The sequence below is a fragment of the Poecilia reticulata genome, chromosome 10 (assembly GCF_904066995.2).
Source record: "Poecilia reticulata chromosome 10, P_reticulata-male-v2, whole genome shotgun sequence".
NCBI classification, from domain to species: domain Eukaryota; kingdom Metazoa; phylum Chordata; class Actinopteri; order Cyprinodontiformes; family Poeciliidae; genus Poecilia; species Poecilia reticulata.
The window spans coordinates 12,442,435-12,466,783 of record NC_088839.1 but is presented as its reverse complement, the minus strand read 5'-3'; the positions used below and the strand labels follow the sequence as shown (position 1 = coordinate 12,466,783).

The 24,349-nt window shown below is 38.3% G+C and overlaps 1 protein-coding gene and 1 long non-coding RNA gene across 5 annotated transcripts in view; one reads left to right on the top strand and one right to left on the bottom strand.

The window, feature by feature from the left end:
- unc5a (unc-5 netrin receptor A) overlaps positions 1–24,349 on the top strand; it is a 178,266-nt gene that overhangs the window by 72,137 nt on the left and 81,780 nt on the right. For all 4 annotated transcript variants that reach the window (XM_008419934.3, XM_008419933.3, XM_008419932.3 and 1 more), the window contains exon 2: positions 19,497–19,712. In XM_008419934.3, the coding sequence (XP_008418156.1) occupies positions 19,497–19,712 (216 nt within the window). The remainder of the gene's footprint in view (positions 1–19,496; positions 19,713–24,349) is intronic.
- LOC145553208 (uncharacterized) lies at positions 8,853–10,187 on the bottom strand. The gene is made up of 3 exons (XR_014089497.1): positions 9,788–10,187; positions 9,200–9,314; positions 8,853–9,105 (listed from the first exon to the last, which is right to left on the bottom strand). It is a non-coding gene; the product is annotated as an uncharacterized LOC145553208 (long non-coding RNA).

Below are 24,349 nucleotides of genomic sequence, written 5' to 3'. Positions count from 1 at the left end.
TGTAAGCCAAAACTTTCTGACTCAGGACACAGTAAGGCGAAATGAAAGATTTTAGCTGGAGTGAAGAAGACGTCCTGTAGCAAAGCAGAGAGCATGAGAAAAAAAAAAGAAATGATAAAACCTTTGAGTTGTGCTTAGTAAGACGTTACGTCAGTACTCTAAACATGCGTCGTTCATTTTAGAATGAGATTCACACCGTATATTCCTAAAAGTTAGATTAACTTTTCAATTCATCATTCCTGGGTTTGAAAAACTGCATAATTTCGAGGCACTAAGACATGTGCCAGGTTCTGGTTGTGCCGGCTCCCAGGTGTAGGGTGCTGCGTGTCTTTATGTGTTAAAGGCAAGTTGACGAGTTAAAATAATACGATTTTTAATAAGACAAATCGTTGTGTGGCACAGAGTGTAGGAAATTAAATTGTGTAGGCATCAGCAGTCCAGGCCTGAAGTAGCTTAAATCCCATTACATCACGTCTGATCTGCAGGGTTAAAGCAGAGCAAGCGCCGTGCTCAGCTGGGTTACCTTCTCTTTAGCTCTGCTTTATACAGGCTCCACTGCTGCTAATGCAGAGGAAATTAAAGTCTGATGGGAAAACAAGTAAACAATTTTTGGAACAGGATCTAATGCTCAGTTCCTGTTTCTAATTTACCATTTCTTTTCCGTTTGTGTTGTTTCTGTGATTTTCTCCTTGTTGACGTCTTCAGTGACTGCACATCAGCTTCCATCATTATTATTATTAAGCAGATGTCGGTGGGCAGAGCATGTCCCCAAAGTTGGCGTACATCGTTCTTAATACACATAGCTGTCAATGGAGCTGTGTGCATATTATAAGTGTGATTACCAAAGCACAGATAAAGGCCAAATGACATGAGTCATTCTTATTTAGAACGACATTCGTTAAAGTGAGAAGGTTAAGCTGTCTGATTTTGACCGCGGTTCATCTGGATCTGTGTTTTTCCCACTTGCTGGTGTGAACGTGACATGTGACATGTGGCACGTTCACGTGCACGCGCGGCACTCACACACTCTCGGCCTCATTTTAGTCACCAAAGTTAGTATTTCAAATCAAAGCAAACCTTGTTTAATTGGCTGAGAAAATTTATTCATTTTGTAAAGGTAGCTTAATCTAAGATGTAGGAGACGATGTGATTTGTGCATTGAAAGCGACGCTTCCTCCAAAACCGATTTGTATTCATGCGCTGCTGAGCCAGAGCCACTGGTGTGTCTTTGCTTGTGGTTTTTATGTTAAGAGGACTGGAAAGAGGTAGAGGAAGAAAGAGAGAGATGGGGGAGGAGGGGAAAAACTTGAAAAATAATCAAAAAGCTGTTCAGGTTGAAATGAGTTTCCCACTCTTCATGCTTGTGCTGCCTAGGACTGATACCCTAAACACGCGTGGAGTTGAGATGTGCTTTGGTTATGCTTTGGAGGGAAAGTCACATCAGATAACCAGCTCTGCCTTTCATTTCTAGACAGGTTCACACTTATCTACATAATTCTCAGTCATATTTCTCTTTCAGGTCCACAGCCTCCGAATTGAAGGCTTTGCATCTTGTGCACACATGTCGCTGTGGAACAAACATTTGTCTTTGGATTGTGCTCTTCCTACACTTCTGCGTGTCTTTCTCTTACAACATTCATTATTCTTTTCAACCTCGTGGCTTACAGAGGCGGGGGACTTCATTGGACTTTGCCTCTAACATTAGCAACATATCTGTGTGGTCACAGTGCAAAAGGCTTATTGTTGCATCAACTACGTAGATAAAAGGATCATACTGGCTGTCCTGTTTATGCTTCAGATAAAATATTTCAGTTTTATTGGGCAGCATTGAGTTCAGGTATTTGTGATACCAAATAAGTTATTCCTGTTGACTTTACAGCATTTTTAAAAATGTTTATCTGATGCCTAAAAAAAAATTCATTGTTTATTACATGTCTCACAATACAGCCACATAAAAAGGTAAACAGAGAAGAAAAAATTAAAGTTGGATTAAGCAAAAATACTATGCTTTCTGACTTTATTAATATGTAAAAGCGGTTACGTGTAGGCGTACAACTAAAGAGAGCTTTGAATATTGAAGGGAAATATCATGATAGGAAATTAGATATGGCTCGATAAAGAAATTCAAAGAAGATCTTATTGATTGAGAGCTTTTAAATTAAATACTTTATGCAGACCAGACTGTAAGTGATTCATGCCGTTTTTCCCGTCCTGCGTTTAGGGATTATCGCTAAAATTATCACGAAAAGCACAGCTTTACAGTGAAGGCAGCCTTTCAATAAAAACCTGTCTTTTTTTTTTACTTAACACAAATGAGAATTTTAAAATAACACAGAAACATGATTTTAGGCTTTTCAAAGGGCACCTTCATTTGGCCTGCTATTCATAAACACAGCTGATGAAACTAGTTGGAAAAGTTTCAAAATGAGCCACGCTGTTTTCACTGCTGTTTTTATTGACCCAAATAGAGAAGATATAGCTGCTATTAAAACTAATATTGACTGGCATTATATTAAATGTTAAAACATGACCAAATATTTGTTTCCACGACTCATGAGGACACACAATATGAAATTTACAAGAATCCTAATTTATTTGTCTCTTTTTTATCAACTAGAGTACTTCTAAGCTAATCACAAACTGTGTCTCTTATCAATCTATAATTAATCAGTCCAAAGTTTACATGACTTTTTCAAGCTAAAATGGTCCTAATGCCAAAAAACCCCCACTGAATTTACTCCTCGACAAAAGTTTAATTAACATGAAACTGTATATTAGGAAGCCTTTGTTCAGTGTAGTATTATTAATTGTTGGCTTGATCAGTCCTGATATTTTAGAGTCTAAACGAGAAATGATCAATTGCACTTGAAACTCCCTAAAGTACCAGAGTTGAGGAACGAAAGTCAGGGGAGAGCAATCCCCTCAAGTTTTTTTTTATCTTTTTCATGGGACTAAGAGTAGAGTTTGGTTTGAGAACCTGAGGGCTCAAGTGGAAGTATGAGGCTTTAATAATTCAGTAATATGAGAAGCTTGACCACGAAGGACCCTAAAAATTCAAGTCAGAAATTTTAAATTAATGCTAAAATAGGCAGGGAACAACTATAAGAGATATTAAAACATGAGTGATATGACTTATTCAGTTTCTCATTTTGTTGTTCAAGTGCCACAACAAAATGAGAATAACAAGCAGAAAAAAGGGGAGAACGTGCAGTAGAAGTCTGAAGGAGTAAAAGACTTTGTAACTTTCAAGAGACACGGAAATCCTAGATTCCTTAGGCTGCGCTTAATAGCTGAGTTTAAAAGTCAAATCTATTTGCTTTCTATTTGCTTTCTTGGTCAATGATCAGACACTTGACTTTTTCTCAGCTTCTGTGGAGGAAGTTCATTTTTACCCAGTGTGGAGTTTATTTTAGGGACTCCATTAATTTAGGCAGTTTATGGGATCTGGATGTGGTATGCATAAAAGCGATTAGAAGCATTTTTAAATCTGTTATTGATTTGTCCAAGCAGGCAAATATGTAGTAAAACCAAAAGTGGGGCCACTACAGAGCCCTGAGGTGCCCAAAATATTAGATGAGTAGAATCCTGCATGTTGTGGTTTATCAAATACTAAAGCTTCTTTTTGAAATTGTGGACTCTGCTCCAATCCCCTCCAAATTACAAAGTCAGTTCATTTGGATGGTATGATCGACAGCATCTAACACTAACTGTAAAAATCCCAAGTGTTTGTCCATTATCATGTCTGGACACTTTATGTAAAACAGCTTCTGTTGAAAGTGTTTTACAAAAATCAGATTGATAGTCATCAAAACTTTGTGTTGTTGTAGAAAAACTAGACAAAAATGTATTTTTTTTCTACAAAAAATACAACAGGATTGTTTTTTTTTTTACATTCTTCACTTATAAATGTTGTGGTATTTTAATATCCTGTGTTACAAAATAATGACCTGAGATCTCATTATGCTTAATTTAAGCAAGCTTTAAACTTGTTGAAAATGAAACTTTCATGTTTTTTTCCACCAAATGTGGATTTCTGAACTATTAACTTGAGTTAAAACATTAGTGCTGTCGTTTCTAAACAAGTGTGAACTTGTTTCCTTTGCATTATTTGAGGTCTGAAAGCACTTATTTTGACCATTTCTCATTTTCTGCAAATAAATATAAAATCTTTTGCTCGGAATTTCGGAGACATGTTTTCAGTAGCTTGTAGAATAAAAGAACGATGTTAATTTTACCCAAACATATAAAAAGTAAAATCAGAGAAACTGATCACTTTAAGTGGTTTCTTAATTTTTTTTTTCCACAGCTGTACATACTTACCTGAGAGCCAGTGGCAGCAAGGATAGGCAAACTAAATACTGTTTGTACAGTGAGAGCAATACTTCTTTAAGTAGAAAATTCATTCAATTGCAAGTTTAAATTCATTTCTCAGTTGTTCTCTGTCTCATTAAAAGAATCCTTTAAATTTCTTTTTTCTTTTTTTTTTTTTTTGGAGGGGGACGACTGAAACACTTGTCTGATATTTTAATGGTGGGTTGTAAGTTAAGTCTTATTGGGAGTCCCTTCTAAGAACTACTAGCCTGGTAAATTACCTGCAGAAACTTGGTGCTGGCTTTTCTTTCCGGTTATTAGAGTTGAACAGGTGATGCTTTCTCCCAGCCTTGTTATGCATTATACCTTTGTGTTGTGTTCTAACTCTCTGTCATACGCTGCAAAGCCTCTGAGCTCTGTCACACTAATTAGATAGTTCAAGTCATCCTCCATTTGTTTCTACCCAGATCCTTGCGAGGAGGATGGTACACACTGACACGAGGAGAAAGAGGAGAAGGAACAGGCAGTTAGAGGTGGCTGATGAGTGTCACTGGGCTCAGTAACAATGGTTCGTGTCAGAAACCCTTTGAGAAGGAGGGATTTTTTTAAGGGGTTTCTGCAGACACAGGCAGTTAGGTCCTTTGCATTTGTTGTGTCGTTTCCCAGCGCTCAGGGGACACATGGCATGTCGAGTTGATGCAAACCTTAAAAATAAGGCTTTTTGTAAAATTAGAGATGCCGTATGAAAATGTGTTTTTAATCCATAATTTGTAATTTCACTTAATAGTAAGTAAAGCTATAGCGAAAGGAAGGATTTACAATTATTAGTAATTTATTTTTATCTTTTGTAGAGAAACGCAAAGTAACGTGTAATTGTGATGTTTCAGATAATAAATGGTTTTAAAAATTTTGCAGATGGGAAAAATAGAAACTGCAGTTTCTATATTTTCCCCCGATTCTTTCGATAAAAGCTAGTTTCAGGAGTCGCCTAAGTTATAAGTTCATATGTTCTGTGAAAACCTCTGAGGTTTGTTAGTGAATATTAGTGAACAAACAGCATCGTGAGCAAGCCATTTTAAAAATCTGTTATATCGACTGTTTCTCATCCATTTCTATAATCATTATTCCATCATAAACTCTCATAAAGACCTGATTAAATCATGTTCTGATACATTTAACCTAATTAACTGGAATTCTGTTCTTTCGTTGGATCAATTTTTCCTCCTCATCAGATTATTCCAGCAGCCAAGTCTTCTACAGTATTTGTGCAAATTTATTGTACTTTTATGTTCATCTGTTATTGATAAAAGGATTAATTTGCTAATCTAAATAGGATCTTTACCTCTTTCTCCTTCTATTATGAGTTTTAGACCTCTTCTTTAAAAATGTAAGGATTTTTCTTTATTTCTGTCCACGTTACTGACTGCTACTGTTTCCTCCTCTGCCTGCTGTGAGCTTCATAATCAACTTGTGTATGGATAACCTTGTTTCAGGCTAGCCGTAAAGGGACGACAAATCCAGAAGTGCGTGCATGCCTCGGATAGCAGCGTCTGAGCCTGCGCCTGTCCCGCTCAGCTCTGTATGTCTGCAGCTCCTTTGAGGCTTGCTTGCAGTTATTAAGTCAGATGTGTTTAAATCTCTGGAAAAAAAAAAAAAGAAGAAAAAAAACATTCACCACTGAAGTCGACCAGGTGATTTTCTGAAGATTTCTACTGAAATGCTAGCAAAAGCACAGTCTTTTATGTTTTATGTGTAAGCTACATAATGTGCTTCTTGTGTCTGGAAATATTTGCAAATGTTTGTTTTTCTTTTTTTTCTATTTTCTAGAACATTCTGCAGCCATGTTTCGTTCAAAAAGCGTCATCAATTTGGACATTTTTATTTTGTCGAGGATATTGAATATATTCTGTTTGTTGAAGTATAAATATGCTTTGAGCTTTTTCATATCTTAGTACACCGGAAATAGATGGATGCATTTAGCCACCTTTACTCCGACGTCCCTAAATAAAATCTAGTGCAGCCGATTCCCTTCAGAAGTAACCTAATTAGAAAAGGCAGCCCACCTGTGTCTAATTAATCTCCTCGTAAATCCAGCTGTTCTGTGAAGGCCGCTTCTATCGTAATTATGTGAATTAATGCAGTCATTGCTAGTTGGTGAAGAATAATGCATCCAAGAAAGCCCAGTTGTTTACCTTGATCGCTGACTTTGCAGAAATCTCTCGTCCTGAACAAGCACGTTGCTGAATACTCCACAGACTGCTGCATATACATATCTGCCTGGTAACGACGCACATTATATTTTAATTAGTTCATCCATCCCACACAAACAGACTGCTGTAAGTGCTCTGACAGGAATGTGTGGTCAACTCTGAGATGCAAACTTTCTGAATATTTCCTCAGTAAACTACATAATTGTGATTCAAATTTATATTTTTTTGTTTTCTGAAAGGCACGATGACTCACCGCTGACATTTTTACCCTTAAATGCTCACTTTATTCTTTGTGGGTTGAAAACATTGCTCTATGGGTCTGGTATTACACATTCTTCCCTAAACTTTGTTATAAAGAAAGATATACAGTATGTAGTTTGGCTAATGACTGAATTATAAGCAGCCTAATGAGTTATTTGAAAGTCACAGCCGCGATTAAGCCCCCTATGCACAGAACTAATTGTTGAAAACGCTGGTTAGCCCAAAGCTTGACTGTCTGCAGAACATCTGGGCTGAGAGGGGGACAAAGCGTCAGCTGTAGGACTTGAGTGATGAATATGAATATTTCTTCCAATTTAGACTCGTAGTCACACTGCTATGACTCCTCCAAGAATAGGACCGTCGCTTCAGAATCACACGTTTGACCACGCAGCCATTAAGAAAACACAATGATAAATTTGTCTCGCACTCTTGGTTGTTGGGCACAGATTTAGGTTCTCAGCTGTTCATCTGGAAGAATCACTCTGAGCGTGGTTTCACACAAACACTTTTCCCACACAAACATGCATCTCACTTGCGCTCCCAAAATGTCAGCTCTTTACACTGACAGGGACTTAAAATGATCTCGTAGGGTTCAAGGCAAACGTGTCTTTCAACACGGCGCCGACTTGAAAGCGAGCTGAAAGCTAAGGTGTCGCAGAGTGTCGTCCCGGCGCCGGTGGTAAACGGCGACGCATGGTTCCCCCCCCCCAACCTCTTCCGCCACTGAGGCGGATCTTCAAACAGATGACAGGAAAAATTAATAACAGGAATCAACAAACCGGAAAAAGCAAACGTGTAAGCTCCTTTGAAGGTGCAAGCTCATTAATTGTGTTGATGTTGCCGTATTTGCACAAGCTGACTCTCAACTTTTTGTTTTCTTTGACAAACTGATTAGTGACATCATGTAAAAAACCACTTCAAATTTTTTATGTTTTTTAAAGCGCTAACCGTTGGTGAAGTGGCATTGAACATTTCCACAAAGGTTCATGAGTGCATTCAACCGATCTCAGGAATGCTTTGGAGTTTGCCAAGAAGGAATAAATGCAAACAGATGCACTCTCCTGCAGTAAGACAGCAGCCAGTTTGTACTCAATTAAATAGGAAGGGTAGCAATAAAGTCATTTAGCATGCGAGACCGATTACATACTCACCAACATTCTCCAAGGCCTTGCTTCTACTGCAAAAGTCCCCTTTCAAAACAAGAAAAAAAAGTACAAAATAAGGTACAATTTCTTAAAATAAGAAAAATTATCTGCCAACAGAACAAGAAATTATCTTGTCAAGATTTCTAAAACAAGAAAAAATATCTAACCAAGATAAACCTACAATATCTTAAATTAGTGTATTTTTACTTAAACAAGCCATTTTACTTATACGAGTAAGATATATCATCTTATTTTAAGAAAATTATCTCAAGTAAAGAAAATGTTACTCGACACTGAAATTCTTGAAATAGCGTAAAATTTTCTTATTTGAAGAAAATGTTCTATGTATTAAGAAAATAAATCTCATATATTCTATTTATATTAGTAAAATTGGCTTGTTTTAAGTACAAATACACTAATTTAAGATATTGTAGGTTTATCTTGGTCAGATATTTTTCTTGTTTAGAAATCTTGACGAGATAATTTTCTTGTTCTGTTGGCAGATAATTTTCTTATTTTAAGAAATTATACCCTATTTTGTACTTCTTTTCTTGTTTTTGAAAGGGACTTTTGCAGTGATATACCTAAATCTAGTTTATTTTATTGTTGCATAGGATTAAAATATATTTTATCATAGCCTTACTCAAGGTTCTTATGCTAAGACAAAATACAAAATTGATCCTGTGAATACTGGAACAAGAGATGTTATTGGCTTGCTGAAATGAAGACATGAGTTCAATTACTTTTAACATATTTATTACGTTTAAGTTTCACATAAGCACAATAAAACATGACTACTGGTCAGAATAAAGTCTGGATGGGCATCTGATTCTGAAACAATCCTGTAAAATGACAGAACAATGAAGATCTGACACATCTGCCGCACTCATAAGATGCCCTAAGAGTCAAGCCAACCACAATGAACTTCTTCCAATAAGCCATAGCCTTTTATATGTGGAAGTCTTGCCTCAGTTACAGACGCTGTTCTCAAGACATCCGTCAGCAGCACAGAGAGGAGTGGCCACACACACACACACGGATGCTGAAAGGTGTAGTAGCTGTGATGTCCTCCTTTCAGAAGATCAGGGCAGGCATGGTTCCAATGGCCAGTAGAAAGTTGGTTTCATGATCACCACAGAGCTGAAAAGTGGTCTTGTTTGAAGTTGTTGGGTCATCTGCTAATTGGAGCACAGACAGAAAAACAATCACAAAACAAACCACGTTTTAGGGTCTAATCAGTGTAATGATGAATCAGTATCATAAATTTCTTACCTTGAGAATGTGAAGGATGCCGTCACTTGCATTTCCCAAAGTTTCTTGTATATGGTGCAATACGTGATTGGAGACTTGTCTGGCATAGGCTTCACCATGGCAACAGTTTGGTTTACTTGAAAAATAAAACAAGTCTTATTTAGTTCATGTGCTCAATTACAATATTACATGAATTCAAGATGGCAAGAAAGTCATTTTAAGTAAATCAAACAAGGAATACTTAAATTCACTAATTAAAAATAGTGTTTAAAATATCCTGGTAACAGTGTGAAATATCTAACCTTGTAGACTCAATGCATTTAAGTTTTTTAATTACAGCACATAAAACACCCTCAAAGTTAGTGAAATACTAGGCGGAATTGCCCTTTAACCATTTCCCGAATGAGAAGCCACCTTAGCTATGTTAAAAACGGAAGCTACCATGAACCCGTGTCGATATTATTTTAAGCCACAGCTATTGTGGTTAATAACTGTTCAAAGCTCATATTTACAAGAGAGGCTCTTTAACCGCGGATGAAATTGGCATTTCACGACATGCTAACTAGCTTCAGTTAGCTTATCTTAGAAGACAGACAACTTTAAACTTACCTCTGAGTACAGCAGCTGTAGGGTCTATACACGTAAAAAAAGTCCTCCATCTTCATCCACGTCCAACCGAGATTAGAGAATTTGCCAAAAGAAAATCTTATAAAAGTACAGTAGATAAAGCTTAGTTAGGCTGTTACAACTGAATTAACCGTTAATCAGGGCAGTTAAATGATCTCTGGCGTTGCCGTTAGTGATGTGCGGATTGATACTGAAATATCGATTCTTTCGATACCAGAACTTAATTCTTTAAAATCTATTTTCAGATCCAAGGATCAATACTTTCAACACTTTAGTAATTTGAGATAATGTAGATTAACAAGAGCAAGTTAGAAAGTAACAAAATTATTGAGATCTTGCCTAAATGAAACGTTGTTAATGGGAACTACTTTTTCTTCCGCCTGGTAAGTATGTAATGTATAATGCCCAAGCGCAGCGTGCTGCTGACGCTCACACACTCAGAATGGACATGTTGACAGATTATAAAAAAAGTGACACGGAGCTATTTCAGCTGCCATTTTATAGTAGTTTTAATAATTAAACAATGATGTAAACTGCTAAAAAAATAAAGGGAACACTTAGACACTTAAGTGAACACTTAAGTGTTCCCTTTATTTTTTGAGCAGTCTATTTAGTAGGGTTATTACTTTACTAATTTTGTTTTTTTAGTTTGCAACTCCATTTTCACATGTTTTGTATATTTCTGTTGAGTTAAAATAGCTTATAGTAAACAAGATTGTTGTCTCAATATACTTCTGAGTTTAAAATGAGTGCATCAGAGTACATTGTGTTCTTTTATGAAGCCAAGATATGGATTACATTTATTTTTTATTTAATTAAGAAACAAACTAACTGTCTTTGCACAAAGTATGGGATCTGTATTGCCAATACCAGCTTAAATTTTACTCGGTATTGGATCGGAAAGAAATCTGTTGTATCGAACATTAATACTATCTCACTGACATTTTGGGCGCTTTCCCATTTGGATTGTATGATGTCATAAAAGGGGTTACAACATGATGAATAAATATTGTTCAAACTAATATTAGTAACTTATATTTCAAATTCTTACTTTATAACCAAAAGTTAAAATATTTATCATGACATTGAGCTAATCATATTGTTGATTCTAATCTCATTGTGTGGAAAACCAGCCATTTCAAATCACACATCAATAGAAATTTCATGACATGTCAGTAAGTGGTCCCACATCTTGCATCAAGAAGATCACTTTAAGGTCCACAGCAGACGGAAACATGCCAAGAATTATCTTGATATATAACTGATATTGTCTCTGAAATTGTTGTGTTAAATGTCAACCGTTTAAATATTAAATTATAATTTCCAGTACACTCTGCCAACTCATACAAGAACATAAGTTCATGTTTTTTTTTTTTTCATTGACAATAACACAAGGATTCCATTTGGACATAGTCCGTTTTAATTATCTGAATACATTTCATTAAGTATGTGATTCGCTTTCTGTGCTTGAAATAAGAAATTTTTACTTATATAAAATAAGTTCTAGACTTGAACTTGATAGGTAATATTGATAATCTAGATTCTAGCACATATTTACTCATAATAAGTAATATTTCTTAATATAAGCTTTATATCTTACTGAGATAATTAAGTACAAAAACACTTAAAATAAGAAAAATATTCTAACATAAATCCCTCTTGGTGAGAAAAATTATCTTGTCAGAAATAAAATAAGAAAAATCTCCTTAATTTAAGATATTTAATCTTACTAAGATTTTAGTTTTTGCAGTGTACTGTTTCCTCCTCTGCCTGCTGTGAGCTTCATAATCAACTTGTGTATGGATAACCTTGTTTCAGGCTAGCCGTAAAGGGACGACAAATCCAGAAGTGCGTGCATGCCTCGGATAGCAGCGTCTGAGCCTGCGCCTGTCCCGCTCAGCTCTGTATGTCTGCAGCTCCTTTGAGGCTTGCTTGCAGTTATTAAGTCAGATGTGTTTAAATCTCTGGAAAAAAAAAAAAAGAAGAAAAAAAACATTCACCACTGAAGTCGACCAGGTGATTTTCTGAAGATTTCTACTGAAATGCTAGCAAAAGCACAGTCTTTTATGTTTTATGTGTAAGCTACATAATGTGCTTCTTGTGTCTGGAAATATTTGCAAATGTTTGTTTTTCTTTTTTTTCTATTTTCTAGAACATTCTGCAGCCATGTTTCGTTCAAAAAGCGTCATCAATTTGGACATTTTTATTTTGTCGAGGATATTGAATATATTCTGTTTGTTGAAGTATAAATATGCTTTGAGCTTTTTCATATTCTTAGTACACCGGAAATAGATGGATGCACAGTCACAGAGAGTTTTAGAAATCTTTGCATTTAGCCACCTTTACTCCGACGTCCCTAAATAAAATCTAGTGCAGCCGATTCCCTTCAGAAGTAACCTAATTAGAAAAGGCAGCCCACCTGTGTCTAATTTAATCTCCTCGTAAATCCAGCTGTTCTGTGAAGGCCGCTTCTATCGTAATTATGTGAATTAATGCAGTCATTGCTAGTTGGTGAAGAATAATGCATCCAAGAAAGCCCAGTTGTTTTACCTTGAGTCGCTGACTTTGCAGAAATCTCTCGTCCTGAACAAGCACGTTTGCTGAATACTCCACAGACTGCTGCATATACATATCTGCCTGGTAACGACGCACATTATATTTTTAATTAGTTCATCCAATCCCACACAAACAGACTGCTGTAAGTGCTCTGACAGGAAATGTGTGGTCAACTCTGAGATGCAAACTTTCAGAATATTTTCCTCAGTAAACTACATAATTGTGATTCAAATTTTATATTTTTTTTGTTTTTCTGAAAGGCACGATGACTCACCGCTGACATTTTTACCCTTAAATGCTCACTTTTATTCTTTGTGGGTTGAAAACATTGCTCTATGGGTCTGGTATTACACATTCTTCCCTAAACTTTGTTATAAAAGAAAGAATATACAGTATGTAGTTTGGCTAATGACTGAATTTATAGAGCAGCCTAATGAGTTTATTTGAAAGTCACAGCCGGCGATTAAGCCCCCTATGCACAGAACTAATTGTTGAAAACGCTGGTTTAGCCCCAAAGCTTGACTGTCTGCAGAAACATCTGGGGCTGAGAGGGGGACAAAGCGTCAGCTGTAGGACTTGAGTGATGAATATGAATATTTCTTCCAATTTAGACTCGTAGTCAACACTGCTAATGACTCCTCCAAGAATAGGACCGTCGCTTCAGAATCACACGTTTGACCACGCAGCCATTAAGAAAACACAATGATAAATTTGTCTCGCACTCTTGGTTGTTGGGCACAGATTTAGGTTCTCAGCTGTTCATCTGGAAGAATCACTCTGAGCTGTGTGTTCACACAAACACTTTTCCCACACAAACATGCATCTCACTTGCGCTCCCAAAATGTCAGCTCTTTTACACTGACAGGGACTTAAAATGGTCTCGTAGGGTTCAAGGCAAACGTGTCTTTCAACACGGCGCCGACTTGAAAGCGAGCTGAAAGCTAAGGTGTCGCAGAGTGTCGTCCCGGCGCCGGTGGTAAACGGCGACGCATGGTTCCCCCCCCCCAACCCTCTTCCCGCCACTGAGGCGGATCTTCAAACAGATGACAGGAAAAATTAATAAACAGGAATCAACAAACCGGAAAAAAGCAAACGTGTAAGCTCCTGTTTGAAGGTGCAAGGCTCATTAATTGTGTTGATGTTTGCCGTATTTGCACAAGCTGACTCTCAACTTTTTTGTTTTCTTTGACAAACTGATTAGTGACATCATGTAAAAAACCACTTCAAATTTTTTATGTTTTTTTAAAGCGCTAACCGTTTGGTGAAGTGGCATTTGAACATTTCCACAAAGGTTCATGAGTGCATTCAACCGATCTCAGGAATGCTTTTGGAGTTTTGCCAAGAAGGAATAAATGCAAACAGATGCACTCTCCTGCAGTAAGACAGCAGCCAGTTTTGTACTCAATTAAATAGGAGAGGGTAGCAATAAAGTCATTTAGCATGCGAGACCGATTTACATACTCACCAACATTCTCCAAGGCCTTGCTTCTCCTTCTGTCCTTGAATCAATAGATTTCTCTTTTTTTTTTTTAAGTGTCTACGTCCATCAGATGCAAATATGACCTGATAAGGTTCGCGTTGCCATTGCCGCCAGTTCTCCCACATGTTTATGAAATGCAGTGTGTTCTACGTGTAGCTATGAACGCAGCAGCCGGTGACAGTAACTGATCGTTTTCTAGTTCGGTATTAATGACCCGTGATGTTCGCAGATTCTCTTTGCTCGCGTAACTCCCTGGCTTCCTTTAACTGAAAATATAACAAATCTGTTTCTGAGCATTTTTCCTCATTTGCATTCTTGCATTTTTTTTGTTGTTATTTTTATCGTGTTTTGGAAACGTGTGTGCTCGTGTTTTTGGATTCTACGTATGTGTGTGTGTGTGTGTTTGACACAGAACTAGTGTCTGTGGCCTGTGAAGGAGTGCTTGCTGAAGCATGGTTGTCTCAATGAAAAATGTACTCTGAACTGCAGACATGCGGAGGGGTAAATATTTGTCATCTTGGGGACAAACATAAATCAGTTAGCCACTCTTCAGTTTATATATGAAGGTGGATGGAGCTTTTTCTCCCTCTTGCACATCCAATTCCACTTCATTTTGTGTGTTTGATAACTCCCTGTATAAATGTTGTCACTGGTTTATGGATGGTATTTCTAAGAATGTTTGAAAATTGCTGCCGTTCCTGGAACCATTATGCACAAACATCAGACTTGGATTGATTACTGAATAAAGACAGTGAGTGCTTTAAAATCAAGCATGAAAACCACTCGAACAAAGCGAAGGATTTAGAGGAAAAACATCAACATCAGCGGATGAGAAATCTCTGCCCGTTAATGGCCGCTAAACTTGAAATTGTTTAATACTCTGGCTGGTAACTTTAATTGAATTAATTTCGGGGAACATCGTAAGGACTGATGGTGTCATAAAGCACTTGTTACAGCTGCCGTTCATCATTGTGATGTAAATTACGCCCAGTGATTGCTCAATGATGCCTTCCTTCAGGGACATGATGTTGTTTAAAAAAAAATTGTAATTGGCTCCAAAGGGCACATGATGTGTTGATGCCGTGAGGGAGAAACACAAAAGAGAGTTATATTTCCTCGCCGGCTAAGATTTTCTACCCTGCTGATATGCCCGTGCTGTAACAGCAGTGCGTTTTGCAATTTTGTTTTACAAGCAGATAGGGGTGAAATTAAAAAAATAAATAAATAAATAAAATACATGCACGTTTTACAGATGGTGATAAGACATGTTGACAGCAAGCAGCAGTGGAGGATAAAAGAGCATATGTATGTGGAATGTGGTTTTAAAGTGAGAATTGAGATTGGTGTGTACAAAAAAAATCAGTTGGAGATAATACAGCTCAAAAATATGAAAGATTAAGTGCAAAAACACTTCTGAAAATAATTTTTTTTTAAATACTTCATGGTTTAGGCATGGTAATGTTTAATCATTTGGATAACAGTTAGTTATCCTTAAATGGAAAAAGTAAGTGGCTTGTTACTGTTGCTGTGTATGGTATTTTCCCCCTGACACATTCAATAAATTGATAATGTGTTATGTTATGAAATTATGACTGATGGGATTGTTGCTACCACATCTGTAATTTTGATTAATGTATTGAAAATTACAGATGCAGGTCATTTTAGGTGTGGTCTACCAACTTTGGACAGAGACCATCTGTCACATCCAGAGACTTTTGCACATCCTGAGAAATTATTTTTACCAGATGTTTACATACACCAAATAAAAAAATAAAAAAACACACATTTTTCTCACTGAAGTTAAATCAGTCCAAAATTTAGGTTAGTTAAAATTACCAAGACAATATTCTATTTGCTAAATGCCAGAAAACTTAGGGAGAACATTTCTAGAGGGTTCTGACCCATTCCTTCTGACAGAACTGGTAGAACCGAGTCAGATTCGCATACGCCTTGTAAGATCTACCTACAGCTTCTCCATAGAGTTGAGGACTTTGTGATTGCCATGTCAAAACAATGAGTTTGTTGTCTTTTTAAGTAAGACAGACAGAAGATCCTAGCTGATTCCTTAAGAAGTTTGCTCTAATTTTTCTATATACTGGTGCCATCTATTTCATAAAGGGTATAAGTTCCCACAACATTATGCTGCCACTCCCATGCTACACAGTTAGGGAATTACAAGCATTTTCTTTTAAGTAGCCTGGTAATTTGTACATCATAGTGCTAGAGCAATATTTGTGCTTGTGGGAGATTCATAGCTAAAATTGTTTGTATTGTAAAAAACTTTGTAATAGCATTTCGTCTCCGTATCGCCCAGCTCTACTGCGGTTACATTATTCTATTTTTGGGTTTTAGAAGCATATCCAGCTGTCTCTTCCCCTGCATCGCAAACACTTCATCACGTCCTCCTCATGCTCCTCCTGTAGATGTGCCCCTGACTCGGGAGTTGACATGGTCAGCTGGACAGATGAGACATGGAGTCTGTTTGCAGCAGGAAATCTGCCCTGGACATCATGGCTCAGCACACTGACAGCTGGTGCATCCGTGTTCTGTGTGTTTAGAAATACGTGCGTGTGCATTTGTGTATTTTGCCAGCTGAATTGTCTCTGAAGAAACAGCTGCAGCCAAATATGAGTTGAAAACCTTCCGCGTTTCCTTCGAACATCACGGTTTGCAGCCTTCCTGCATCACATCCGGCATATTGCACTGAATAAATCATTTTCATTGGCTGCCTGATTAGGCAGGGAGACATTTAGCCTCTAGTGTTTGTTGTTTATGCACGTATGCAATGACCTGTCGATGACCTTGCATGTTTTTGACACATAATGTCGGCCTAAGCCAATCCCACTCAGAGAGGAATGTAATGCAGAGCCTATGGAGCGACAGTATGTTTATTTAGTGTGTGCATTGACCTGCGAGAAGTCTGCTAAGTGGCTTATACTCCCCGTGTGTGTTTGTGTGCTGGATGACTTTGAAGTATGTTTTGCCGTGACAATAATCTAAGCCAATTTAGTCACCATCAGCCCTTCATTATGAGTTTGACATAAAGTAGTGCGTGACTGGAATGCCCTCCCATAAAATGATAATTTACTTCTCCAAAGAAATTACGTATTTAACCTCATTAACCTAAAGAACATGCAATAAAATGGAAGGCTTACCCCCCACCTCCTTTGAAGTGCACTCCCATGCACCCACACACAAATACAAATTGGAAACATCATCAAAAGTTAGGAGTTCATGCCAATTGTGACCCCTGCAAATGAGAAGCAGTGGCATGTTAACAACATCAAGCCTTACTTGCAACTCGTTGGGCTTCTTGTTGGGGATTTTCTCTCTCTCTCTCTCTCTGTCTCTCTCTCTCTGTCTCTCTCTCTCTCTCTTTGCTTGAATATCATCTGTCTTTTAAGAAACGATTAACCCGGCAGGTGTGAGGCAGGTCTCACCCACAGACTTCATCAGCCCACCTTTTTAGCGTTCAGGGAGTTTTTTTTGTTGTTTTTTTTTTGGAGGGGATGTGTGAGGGAAGGTCAGTTCAGCCAACTAATAGTCGTGGTCACAAAGCTGAAAGTCAAGCATTAGAAGAAGCTGCCATCATTAGGACCAACACGTTTTCAAACAGCCTGACCTGCTGCTCCCTCGCTGTTTATTAGCAAAGTTTTGGCTTCGCTTTAGAGCAATTATAGTCACTATTCATGATAAACCGTGGCCTTTTCCGCGACACCACGAGACAGGAGACACGCTTGCATACAGAGTAAATAATGTCAGGCGGTTGTGTGTAACGCGCAGAAGAGCTGCCATGTTTTTCTCTGCAAACGTGTGCAATACGGGAAATGTGCTGGGGAAAAACAGGGGAAATGGCAACGTGTCAGCGAGTGATGTATGTCGTTCATTGGACACAGAACATTTAGTTTTCATTAAGAGTTAAACACGTACACGAAACATTAATGGGGTTCAGCGACAGCAGCGCCGGCGCGCCTCTCTGAATCTCATCCTGATGAATTAGCAACTCAGCACAAGGGTGAAGCGAAGGAAAAAAAAACATGCAAGGAAAGAAAGACATGTGATGTGTAGAGGGGAAGAAACTGTCAGATAACATATTTATCTAGATTGGTATTTATAACACAACTTCATGTAATCCCCAACAAAAGCTTCAACGTGCTCTTAGGAGGAACAAAAAGCTCGGTGGGGGAGGGACCATGGGAGCAACAGCGGAGAGAAAGGTCAGAATGAGTGCTGCCGTTTCATTATGAGAGATGTGGACTCCTTTTCCTCTCCTGCTGCACAGGAGTGATGGAGAAGGTTGTTAATGTCTGGCCTGTCAGCCATATTGGATTCAGGGCAGTAAATTAATATTACGCTCCTTTTAAAGGGGTTTTATTTTGGGATTTACTGATCTCCCCTGTGTGTCGGCAGCGTAAAGAGGTTATTTCCCTTTTTTCTGCTCTGTTCTGTGTCCGCTTGCTATCTCTCAAGCAGGGCTAATATGTTTAGAGAAAGAGAAAGCGTGTTCATAGAGGAAGGATCTGTGCGCTGTAGGCACTTTTGTGTCATCATGTGTTTGTTTTAAACATTTTTTAGGAAGCACAGAAGTCTGTCATAGACTGTAGTGAATTTTCCAAGCAGCTCAGAAGGTGTAGAGACGACTTACTGAGCTTTGCAAACTTATTTAGATGTATGGAGTAAAGAAAATAAGTAGCAGTACATACATATGGAAAAAAAAAGCATTGAACACATTGTCATATTTTTCTGTTTAAATACAAAACTCTAATGGGGTAGGTGACATAAAATTCACAGCAGATGTCAAAAGCCCAAGTAATCCACACTTACAAATAAATCAAAGCAAATAAGCAATAAATATGTGTAAATATTAAGTGAAGAATACATGAAGTAAACGAGGTGCTAAAGGAATGGAAACTATTATAAAAGCACTCCATTCACGTCCCAATTAATTGTCAATTTGTGTTGGTTTGTCACATAAAATCCCAGTAACATACATTTAGGTTTGTGGCTGTAACCCAACAAATCATGAAAACTTCTGGGGGTTTCAGTACTGTCCCACATCGCTGTATCGTCCCCTTTCTTCCTCCATGTGCCGAGTTTATCATACAGGAGAATTAAGTAATTAGAAACACGTGGAGATAAGTGATTTTAAGTCAGTGGGCTGTTTTAACTGTGACTTAATCTTGAGACTCTGTCCTATCTGCTGTGCGGCGCTTAATGTAGGCCGGGTTAGAGTCCTGGCAGAAAAGCACTATAACACAGTGTGAAGTAGTCTTGTCACTGAGGCAGGATTTATGGCTGCTGGTCCATCAGCGCTGATGTTAAAAGGGCTGTGATTAAGCGCCGAAGTGAAGACACGGACTGTGCTGCCCCTGCGACCCAGCCAGGAGCACACAAGGCTGAGCGCTGTCACTGCTAACGCCACACCATACAAATCTGTCTTCCTCCTTCTCTTTGTCTGTCCATCTTCTACTGTCTTGTCCCGCATGCGTGCGCATGAGCTGAAATTTACCAAGGACGCCGAATCTCTGCATTTGATCTTCGCTCAGCAGTTACAACAAGGAGGCAGGGAATAGGCTCGGTGTCTACCTTGCAGACACAACTTCAAAAGCTTGGAAATATATTTCATTTTCTGTCTCTCTTCTTTTATTCTCCAAGGTTCAGAGCATCCGGCCACGGCAGCACTTCCCGCCGCGTTCTCAGACCTCCTGCCTCACTTCCTGGTGGAGCCTGAGGATGAATACATCGTGAAGAACAAGCCCGTGACCCTGTCCTGCCGCTCGACCCCGGCCACACAGATCTACTTCAAGTGCAACGGAGAATGGGTTCACCAGGACGACCACTTGATTGAGCGGACTGTTGACCCAGCCACAGGTACACAGAACCTACCCGTCGCTACTTGTATGCTGTGTATTTCTGCTTAGTTTGAACTAATATCAGCATACTTTGTTTGATCATTTGTTCCAGTCGTCAGGTACGGACCAACATCTATCAGATGCATTATATAAAGTGTTTGTGTGCTGAATCTAAGGTCGGCAAATTGCCGGCGATTACTGTGCTCCAACAGACTCCTGGCTCATCCTCCAGCCTATTTAGCCTGCCACTCTCATAATAAGCACATTGGTTTCATTCTCAGAAATCTCCACAATCACCTTGGAGACCTGTTTTGTTTTTCCCTTTGTTGTGCTGCAGTCTCCCTCCGCCTCTCCCATTGGTGTCACAAGCATGTATGACACTGCAGTGGAGTGATTTAGAAATGACCTGCAAATTCAAACCACCCATTCACCGCCTGACGAGTGATTGGTCGCATACACAGATATGCAAATATGAACTGTGGCGACATTGTCAGTATAAGTTTGCAATTAATTTTTTATTTTTTTTGCCTCTTTTCACGTAATAATTGTAACTGTGGGATTTCCTATTGACGCAGCTGAAGTTTATATCTTCTTCAAGCTTATTTAATGTTGAATGAAAGGTGGGATGAATGTGAAAACAAAATTATTTCAATTTTATGTGCAAAATTATACGGCATCCCTACTAAAGTAAAGATGTGTAAAACAAGACTTTAAATTAATCCAATGTAACCTCACACTGATAAATATGAGTAGATTTATTTTGTGGAGGCAAAATAATTGTTTTAATAAAAGCACCAGTGGCACAATTAGCGATGTGAATGCCTCGTATTGCCCTTTGGCAAAAAGACGCTGCTTAGTTTTCTTCTATTAGATTTCATAACCTTGAAGCGTACGCAGTAAGAAAGTTTCGACTAGACCCTTTTGCACAATATCTGCATTTTGGATTTGTACCACAACATCCTGTTCCACAATCCTTACTTTCTGGGATCTCATAGTTTTTGTGACTGATGTGGACCAGAGGCATATTGGTGGGTCGAGTTCAAACTTTTATCTTGTTAATAATGAAGCCGAATGTTTTTTTTTGTTGTTTTTTTTGTCCTTCCCTCAAACAAATGAATGGCATCTAAATAGAATCAAAGGCGTCTCAAACTCCAATCATTGGAGCCAGTGTACTGCTACCTTTAGAAATGTATCTGCATCAACACACCTGATCCAAATAATCGAGTCATTATCAGGTCTGTGTAGAACTCGACCACGTGCTGTGATGGTAATCCAGCTTTTTTCTTCTGCTGTGTTGAGCCAAGGACACATTTAAAAGTGACAGAATATCACCTCTCTAGAAGTGGAGTTTAAGACCACTGATCTGAGCGTTGTCATGGTGATGTAGGGGCCACTCTTTGATGCAGTTCTCCAACATTGAGCTTTGAAGTATTGTTTCTTTTTTTTTTTCTTTTTTAATCTCCCTTAGCATTTCCTTCACTGTGATGGGGAGCAAGACAAATATGGTTTCCCTTCCATTCTTCTAACCAGTGGCTTACAGAAATTTGGGCTGTGTGATACAAAATACTTGACCACCAGGGAAGCAGAAAATTAAAAAGTTCATAGAAATTCTGTATGAAAAACTTTTTTTTTTTTAGGAAGGGTAATGGAATTCCCATAACTTTATCTCTGGTGACTAAATATTTTTCAGGTTGGATTTTTCAATTATTTTCTGTGTGAATTTGTGCTGCTGCAATATTTGACTTATTAAAGGTATTTTTGCACCTTTACAATGGGTGCAAATAAATGTAGCCAACACTTTATAAGCAAAAATAAACAAAAGGAGAAAAAAAACATAATCTATTATGCATACAGTGATACATCAGGTGCATTTTGAACTGCAGCTAAGCTTGCTGATGCTGCCAAAGACAGACAGCAATGGGATACAGTTTCAACAGGGTTTAGTTTCTGTAACTTTTTGTGTAGCCACATCGACTGTGGGTGAAAGATGAGCTGAATACACCTTCCATCTTTTTAATAACCCCTGTTGTCAAGCCCCAGACCCCTGCTACCATTCACCAACTCTTTTGTTGCTTGATCTCTTTACCTTTTGTGTGAGAAGTCTTGGTTTGATTCAGTTGTTGTTTTGGAGTCATCCTCCTGTAAATAAAGATGAAAACAGAGTCCATGGAGTTGACAGTGACACACATAAGGCAGTTTATGAGTTTGCATGATCATGTTGAAATGTCACAGCGTCAGAGTCAATTCTAATAAAAATGAATCATCGTAGTTTTTATTAAGAATTCCACCTCTTTGTCACTGTTACTGATATAAATGAAGTTGTTAAAAAATCTTTTGGGTTTCGTGAGCTACAGACAGTTTTAAAGCTTCAGCAAGCAATAATGTATGGTGAGCCATTGACTGTTTTGTTTTCTATGAGAATATCAGCTCTTGAGTGAAGAAACAAAAGGAAACTTTCCCATGGAGACGTACACTAATGCAGATCTTCAGCAACGTGAATGGACAGCAGGCTTTTAGTTTCATGTGCAGACGAAAGAAAACGAAAGTGTAATGCTGAAGACAGGAAGGAGAGATAATTAAAATAAAAGCATCTCGAAATGAAACTAATACAAGCACTCTAGAAACTTTAAAGTGGCCCCTTGAAGTCTTAAAAGGCCAGCTGAGCTTCAGATTAATTTTTAAAATTCACACTCGTCGAAGTGCTAAAAAGAAGACTTTGCTCTCTCTGCCTGTCTTGTTTGGGGATTTGTGGTGTGTCCAAACGGCGTGGTGAAGAGTCGATACTCCTCACTCCCTCCCGACTCCTCACCACTCTCTGTCACTCACAATCTGTAACTTTCAAATCATCTCACTAGACATCCGATGCAGATTGGGGATTGAAATCGTGATGGCGACATTGAGACACGCGCATCAATTAAGATGCACTTGAGTCTTTGACATCAGAAATCTGAAGATCAACATGCTGAAGACAGTGATGCAAATAGCATAAAATGGAGGTGCACGATTTATAAAATCTTAACCACCATCGCAGTGTGAATGTGTGCAACAGTGCGATCGCAAAGGACTGCTTTGATGCAATATTTGGTAGAGTACAATGTGCAGACACCAAACATGCCTAATGAGCATTGATACGCACAGTGGATTATATATATTTTACATACTGTATGTATATATACTATATGTATATATGCATATGCAATATTTTAGGTAATTTTTTCTACAGTACTTCTGATATCAGCTCTGTCACTGTCCATGTTGAACTGAAAATATGCAGCTGCCACAATTTCTCTTTACTATCCTTCATATCTACAGACTTTTTCATTACGACCAAATAAGGAGGCAAGTTATGTGCAAGACCAGGTTTTATGCTGCTATCAGACGGGTGACATCCTGGAGACTCCTCTTTTACTTTGACATGGAGATTGTGAATTGTTTTATCCCTATAAAAGAAGACGTGATGCAGGCTATAAACTGCAGAGTTTATGGGAAAACCAGATTACAAACCCAGCATCGCCCTGCCAGCATTTAATGATGATGCCCCATTTGCCGTGTGTGTGTGAGCTGTTGCAGTTTGCATTTATTTGTCTATGAAACAAATCTGGCATGCTGGCTGCCACGGACCCCCGCAGCAGTGAGGGACTCCATGTTTAGAAACCCTGTGAAGTTCAAGGCTTCCTCACAGCTCCCGCCTTCACTCTGTGGTTCCACAGCCTTTGATGCTGAATGTTTCATATGTAGACCTGCGCAGCTTTACAGAAAACGGGATGCTCCAAAAAGTGTAGCTGCACCTGCATCGATCTCTCAGGCACTCGTGCTGTTTAATGTCACTCGTGCCCCAAGGAGTTTGCCGACAGCTTGGTCCCAATCCCCGATCCCAAAAGCAACATGTATATGTGCATTACAGGCTTGTAGGGTCTGTCCTCTCGCCCTGGTCATCACCGTCATGCAGGACTCTAAACTTGTACCTGTTACCAAGCAACCAGTGCTTTTATCGCTCCAGAATCTGGCCGAGGGCAACGCCGTTCCCTAAGAAAGAGGGATTTTAAAGGATGGAGACTGGGGCTGTAACGATACATACAGTTCACAAGATGAAATGATGTGTGATTCAAAGCTCTGTTTTGGAGAGAAAATTTTAATTTTATTGTTTGTTTTGAAAACAGAGAGAAGAGCTTTCAGAAATAATAATAAAAAAGAAATGTTTTGAAATTCATTAGTGTAGAGTATTCCAGTTTTGATTTGGCTACTCGTTTAGGCTTGTTAAATTATAAATGTTTCCTAATGTCAAGCAGATATTTAAAATATTTCCTTTGTTCGCCATGCAGTTTATTATGTTCAGAGTTTATTATGTAAGTATATTAGTTTTTGAACTGGAAAAGATCAGTTCCAGTTCATATTGATTGATTTTTAACAAAATACTCTACAGGTTGACACTGGTTATGAAGTGATGGATCCATCCTAACAATGCAGATTAGGACAAATAAGTAACAAACGGCACATTAATCTTTATTGCACCAGGCATATGATTATACTCTATTTAATATACTGGTATTAAATAAATCCCCAAAGTCTGAACCTTTTACAGGACAGTGATTTCTGTTTACATTTATACTTCCATAAACATCAAAATTAATGAATGTCACAACAAATAGTGTTTGA